This window comes from Beta vulgaris, chromosome 1, assembly GCF_026745355.1.
Source record: "Beta vulgaris subsp. vulgaris cultivar EL10 chromosome 1, EL10.2, whole genome shotgun sequence".
Lineage (NCBI taxonomy): Eukaryota > Viridiplantae > Streptophyta > Magnoliopsida > Caryophyllales > Amaranthaceae > Beta > Beta vulgaris.
Window position 1 is genome coordinate 42,039,813 of NC_079202.1, and position 6,897 is coordinate 42,046,709.

At 35.8% G+C, this 6,897-nt stretch overlaps 1 protein-coding gene and 1 long non-coding RNA gene across 3 annotated transcripts; one reads left to right on the forward strand and one right to left on the reverse strand.

The window, feature by feature from the left end:
* The first annotated feature begins 301 nt into the window (after positions 1-301).
* On the forward strand, positions 302-3,008 carry LOC104894701 (hypothetical protein). 2 transcript variants are annotated; one of them, XR_007273528.2, is made up of 3 exons: positions 302-1,688; positions 2,693-2,812; positions 2,946-3,008. XR_007273528.2 is itself a non-coding variant. In XM_010680993.4 (2 exons), exons 1-2 carry the CDS (start codon positions 457-459, stop codon positions 2,757-2,759), a joined length of 1,299 nt encoding a protein of 432 aa, XP_010679295.1. In that variant the 5' UTR covers positions 302-456; the 3' UTR covers positions 2,760-3,008. The 2 variants fall into 2 exon arrangements, 1 of the variants encoding a protein (XP_010679295.1); XM_010680993.4 differs by having other exon boundaries at positions 2,693-3,008.
* A 1,193-nt stretch (positions 3,009-4,201) lies between these two features.
* LOC104894702 (uncharacterized) lies at positions 4,202-5,720 on the reverse strand. Its single transcript, XR_002039799.2, has 2 exons — positions 5,517-5,720; positions 4,202-4,696 (listed from the first exon to the last, which is right to left on the reverse strand). It is a non-coding gene; the product is annotated as an uncharacterized LOC104894702 (long non-coding RNA).
* Positions 5,721-6,897: the final 1,177 nt, after the last annotated feature.

Below are 6,897 nucleotides of genomic sequence, written 5' to 3' on the forward strand. Positions count from 1 at the left end.
TTGTGTGGATTTATGCTTCTGTGTATAAATCTCTGCTTAAGCCAGTAAATTACCGAATCAAAAAAAACAAAAAAAAATTAAAAAAAATCATTAAGTATATGTTATAGTACAAATATCAAATTATTGTATTTATTTAAAAAATGAGAAGTATGTCTTAATAATAAATTAATTAAAAAGAAAGTTAGCTAATAGCTAAGAAAGGGTCCCACTCCAACCCATCTAGAAGAACACCCTTGACTTAGTGAACCATCCCGCACGAATTGGTGAAATCATACAAGATTTTCTTATAAAATGAAAATAACTTTCAATACAATTTTTTTGGTAATGATCTTACCACCATAACATTCCCTCATTTCTTCTATTCCTTACACACAACCCCAAACCACCTAACTCAAAAACATTTCTCTATCTCTTCTATTTTTCACACCCTCATCACTCAAAAATCCCAGCATCAATATGCATGATTCAGGAGCAAAACTTCCTGAAAATCGAATCCATTTATATGATCCTGTTGGTCTAATAAATGATAGTTATGGCAGTTTTAAACCCTCAAGTTATACAGTCAAGCCAAGAAGACAAACTGTATCTTATGATAATTTTGTAGAAACTACAAATAATAATAGTTTGGGTTTAATATCTTATGATAGTTTTACTGATGCAAATAGTACTGGTGGGTTAAGATCTTATGATAGCTTTGAAGTTGATAGTTTAAATTTAAGATCTTTTAAGGAAAACGAAACAAATGATGGTAGAATTAACTCTTATGATAGTCTTAATACTACAATAGATGACAGAAATGATGGAGGTCTTAGGTTCATCGTAGTTGACACAGTTGTGGAAGATGATCAATCTGATTCTTCTACACCGCGGTTGTGGAGGCCGAGTTCTCCTACAAGTCCTAAGTCTCTGCGGTCTGCAGTGCATCATTCTACAAGTCCTAAGTCTGTTGTGAACTCTCCTCCTCCTCTGCACCCCACTAGTCCTAAGTCTTCAGTTAAGTCTTCTATTTCCCAACCCACAAGTCCTAAATCTGTTGTTAACTCTCTTCCTGCTGTGCATCCCACAAGTCCTAAGTCTGTGAATTTTTCTCCTCTGAATCCAACAAGTTTGAACCAGCATCAGTATCAGAATATGTCGCCTAGTTCGAGGACTCAGGCAATAGCCAAAGGTCGGAGGGAGTTAATGGACATGGTACGGGACTTGCCTGAGACATTTTACGAGCTTTCTTTGAGAGACATAGTTGATCAGAAGACTGTTGATACAGAGATGCAGAAAGAGGTTGATATTCCTGAAGAAAAGAAGATGATCAAAGATAATACTAAGCTGCCTAAGGAGACAAAGAAGCAGAAGAAGAGTAGCAAGAAAGTTAAGAAGAGTGAGAGTAAAAAAAAGATGGTGAGGAGTCGGAGTGTTGATAATGGCAAATTTCTTCTAAAGACATCAGTATTTCCAATATTGGGATCAAGGAAAAGCAAGAAAAGTTTGACTGTCGCGAGTAGCTTCAAGGTAGCTCCGATGCCAAAAACAGAACCAACATCGAATGGACATGTGAAGGTTGGTGAGAAAGACTGGTGGAGGAGAAAATCCTGCATCTCAAGTGAGAGCGATAACAGCAATGCTCTGGATAATCATAGCACAAGCAGTAGCAGCAGCAGTAATAGCAGTCGGAGTAATAGCAGCAACGGAAGGTATATTTTGAAATCCTTGAATTATGATACTTGTTCATTATAATTTAACCACATCTTTTTTATCCATCATACGTTTTGCTTTTCTATTTATGCCTGTCGTTTGCATTCTCGAAACAATTCTAAGTATTTAATCAATCTGGACATGGAAACTACAAATAAAGATTCAAAAATGAAGAAATAAATTGATCTAGCGCATATCTTCATGAAAAGTTGATCAGTAAAGTATTAATCAGAACAACAACAATACATCAACATAATCCTTTTAGAAAGTCTCACCAAAAGTATACAACTCTCAGTCCTCACTTGTATTGCCACATACAATTTCAACAAAACTGGATCAATTATTCCCTGCTTTGGATCTAGATGTAGGCCATACGATACTTCCTGAACAAGGATCTGAAAAAAAAAGAGATATCTTCGCTTGCACGGTAGAGCTATGTAGACCTGAACCCACTAACCCTGCCATAGACTGCATAGTCATTTGAGGCACCACGTTAAAGGCTTTCTAGAGTTTGATTTACATTCAGACATGTTTTAGTTTCAGAAGCCGGGTTGATGAGAAACTATTTGTTTCTTATCAGTGCAAAAGCTATAGATTTAAGAGTTTTCAATTGAGAATTGGAATGATAGGTGAGAGATCCATTCTCCCAAGGTTGGATATGAAAATGGGGAAGAAAAGAATTGTAGATATCCAATTTTCATTCCCTTCTGGAAAGATTCGGATAAAAAATTCTGATCCTGTCCTTCCCTCCCTCCTGTCACTTCTCTTTACCTTTCTTTTCCTCCCCTCCAATTTCTACTTTGATTGCTGAATAATTTGTTAGGGCCACTAATAAGACCAATTTTAGATTACAAAGTTTCTCCAGATTTGTGTCAATTAAACTGATTGACCTGAAGAGATGTCCCTACTCCCTACTAATACCTGCAAAATGAACTTGACTTGTATATGATAGTTTAATAAATTGTTTGCTTAATTCATTAAAATGAGCCTCTTTCTTTCGCAGACGCAGCAATAAATTTCTACCGAGCTGTTGCTTATTCAATGGAAGAAGAATTGGAGGCAAGAAATAGACCGGAAGAAAGCTGCGTCCTACAAACTTGAAGGCAATAGCTATATTGTTTTTGTAAGTATTATCCGTCAATAAGAAACCTATAGTAGAAGATACCAGATTTTGACAGCAAAGTTTGCTGTAAAGGATGTGTACATTCTAAACATACTGGAGTTGGTTTGACAACTGTGTTTCGCTTTTATTATAGTGGATTCTCTGCAAAGAGGCAAGCTTTCTTATTCAGAATCCTAGAGTAACTCATTGGCTCTTTAATCACTTCAGAGGATTATCCAAAACAAGTTCACTTAATGTCACAAGGATATGACAATAGAATGAAGCAACTTACCTCCATATCTTGTTAAAAGCCACTTTATATTCCACCAAAGGCACCTACCCTCTTGAAAGACACACCCTATATTCTTTTGAAAGTCTCCCTAGTTTCACAACACCTATCTTATGTAAAACCTACTCATTCAATTATTTTCAACGAAGCGCTACTTTCAATGTGTTAAATTTAGAGACATCATTTAAGCATGGTCTGCTTCTCCCAGATCATAAAACACCATCATGGGCGTTTTAACAGAATTTGTGCAATCCCAGGAGCAAAAACAGAAAGTTTCTGTCAGGTTTGAAACATTTTTTAACAGAAGAAAGATGCTTCTAGAGTAGATGAGGAATGAGGATTGTGGTTCAGAAGAAAATGATTCAGAACAGAAAAGAAGTAAAGAGCCCAATGTTAAATTAAGAGCGAGAAGTGATCCTGGGACTTACAACCTCGTGGCTGCATCAAAGAGATCATGAATAGCCAGGATCAATTTTAAACCTTCATTTGCTTTCTTGATGATTGAAACTCCCTGACATGAAAGCACCTCTAGCCGTCACTATTTGAAACATAACGATAGCATTTTGTTTTAGTTTCTACCAGCTCACAGTACATTCACAAATATTGTAGATGCAAGCACATTGTAGTGTACAAGTAATTCGAAGGGTAATTGCGTGTATTGAACGCCATATTTTATGAGTTATCGATATCATAAGCAGTTGCAGCTCCTATAACTAAGTACAGAGTACTACCAGTGAATACTGAACTCAGCAGGAACTGAAAATAGAAAACAATGACTGCACATCGAAGTAAATTACTACAATTATGCATCAAGAGTCAGGACAGAAGGAATAGTTCTCTTTCTGACTAACTATAATAGGAGTATAAGAAATTTGTAAAGCATTAAAGAGTGAAAGCATGGAAATTATTCTAGTGCAGAGAAAACTAGATTCACCATACAGTCCAAATTGCGACCTTATTAATAAAAAATATATGGTCATCAAGCGAATTACACTAGTTAACAGTAAATAATATGCATATATTGAGCGGTACATCCAATTCAGATTTTGACATCACGTTGTAAAAAAGCAAAATTGAAAAGCTGCATCATATATTGGACTTTTACTTGTGAGAAAAAATAGCTCAATTAATAAGAAAGCATCGTGCAAGTTAAAGCATCTATACTCATGATTACATGGATGCTCAACCATATACAATCTTGTTGACCTCTAGTTTGAACAAAAACTTAATATCGTCATAATAAAAGCTTATAGCAAATAGGTTCAGCAAGTTGATACGAATATAAGCAAAACACAATTATGGCATAGTTGATACCAGAAGCATAAGTCAGTATGATTAACAAAGATGGTATTCTGCAAGTTATGTAGCATATTCACCTGAACGCATATAAGCACCTGTGAATTGTGATGCAGGGAAAGACGCTGCCTACATCCCTGTGCTTGTCAGAAGTAAACAAGTGTTACTCAAGTGATGAAATAAATCCTTGAAGATGAGGCCACCTTCACTAGTGTCCTGTATGATTGCTCTTGCAATAAGTAGAATGTAGCGTGGTACTCATCGGACCTTGTATAGACTCTTACACCACAGCACAGTCAGGCAGCAGCGGTAAACTCTTCCTAAAAGATATCGATTACTCGTTAAAGAACAGTCATGTTTTGTCTAAAATTCCACATACCAAACACATTCTTCTATAGCATTCCACAAACCATAAAATGCAAAATGGCATGAGCTTTTCCTCAGAAGGAACGGATTTGATAAATACTAATGACCCTCGATATAGCAACAGAGCGGAAAAACCTGTTGCGCAATCTTAACGAAGCTTCATAAAAGAGTTCTAAAAGAAACATATGTTTGTTATTGTTTACTATTAACATCACAACTCAAAGGCAGTTAAAATAAGAATCCGTGGAGTTGAAGAAAGCCTTAGATTCTTCATATACTTCACATAAAAAAGTTTCACCTGAAATTCTTAAAATCACGTTGCTTATTCGTTGCTCTTAGCTCTAGGCCATCAAACATTATCATATTTGTCAGTTATCACCATATTTCTTTTGCTACATGATAGCAAATAACTGCAACTGTTTAGACAAACAGTACACCAGAAAAACAAATTATCAATAATATGCATATTCATTTACACAACGGATCCGTAGTAACAAAACCCACAAACGTTTGATTATCAATCGAACCGATTACTAAACTTAGTATTACAGGCATTTCAATTAAGTAATACCCCCATTTATATTCCAGTTATTGCCTTTTCTTTCATTGAGACATATGGTCGAACTCCTTATCAATACAATGATTAACTTAGTGTTCTATTAAATTACACAAAGATTATGCAAATCTACATTATGACAACGCTGAAATTCAAATTAAACATGAAAAGTAATTGCGTGAAGAAAGGAATTTTTTAGTGTAAAGTGTAAATCAGACCTTTTGGCTTTTGGGTCATGCCTGACGTGGTTTATCTGAATTTCATATATTTTGACGTTTGATTTGAGATTTCTCAACAACCTAGTACATAGAGATAGAGATCATAGAGTACAAGTATGTAGCGCCTTCGATGTGTAATTTGTAAAGGGTGAAACACGGAAACCGCACAAAACCGCAGTTCTTTTGAAGACCTTTTCTTTTACACCCAAGTTGACAAAAGTTTAGTGTCTCATTATTTATTCTAAAAGATGTTTCTTTTACGCCCGCATTCAGGGGTGCTTATCGAACGAGCCGAGTTTAAATAGCACTGGACTCGACTCGAGTTCGTTTAAATTTTTATGTGCTCAGTTAGGCTCGTGAGCTCGACAAACTTGGAGGAGCCAAGCTTAGCTCGAGCTCGTGATTAGTTTTTTGCCACTCAAGCTCGTGATTAGTTTTTGCCACTCAAGCTCGTCTCTTGAGCTCGACTAGGCTCGAGCTCGAGAAAACTTAACCCGAGCGCGACTCAAGACTCGGCTTGAAACTTGAACTTACAAATAATAAAAATAGAGATAGTCAGGGATGCAGATGTCCAAGAAGAGTTTGGCCCATTAAATGAATTAGGCACAACTTCCTCAAATATCAAGCCTCCATTTACACCCATATTTAAAGAGTTGATTTCTTATTGCACTTGTTATAGCTTTGATGTGGGACTTTTGTAATTTGAAAATAATATTACCCCAAAGGCACTGTAATGTTTTAGCTTTCATTCCTTACCGTTTTGTGAAGCCCAACAAAATAAATGCTACATTTTAAAATACATATTGCCATCATGCCATGTATTCTGCAAATGTGTAATATGTAAGGTTTGCTAGCAATGTTATCATTTTTTTTCCAATATGTTTACACAAATAATTAAAGTTATGGAATTTTAGTAGAATAATTAATTTTATATTAAGTTAAGTTTTTGGGTCTTGCTTATTTAATGATTATCCGTCATTATAAAAAAAGATAAATCAAACAATAAGTATAATTAAAGACTTAAAGGGTAATAAGCTAACATAGGAAAAAGGAGGTTGGTCTTTACTTTTTTTTATCGATGTGGGACATTACTTTTTTACATAAAGGCTATCTAGAATATTTTCGAGCTTATTCACGAACTCTCGAGCGGAACTTAAGGAGGCTCGGGTTCGGCTCGTTATGGTCTCAGGCCAATCCCGAGCTCAAACCGAGCCCCCTCGAGCCGAGATTTGATCGAGTCGAGCTCGAATAGTTTGGGAGCCACCCAGGCTCATTAACACTCCCCTGGCTCGAGCTCGTTTGGGAATTTATTTTGCGAAAAATTTGTATAAAGTGAGTCCAATAATATAAATTATTTTTATAATATATAATATGTTTTTAG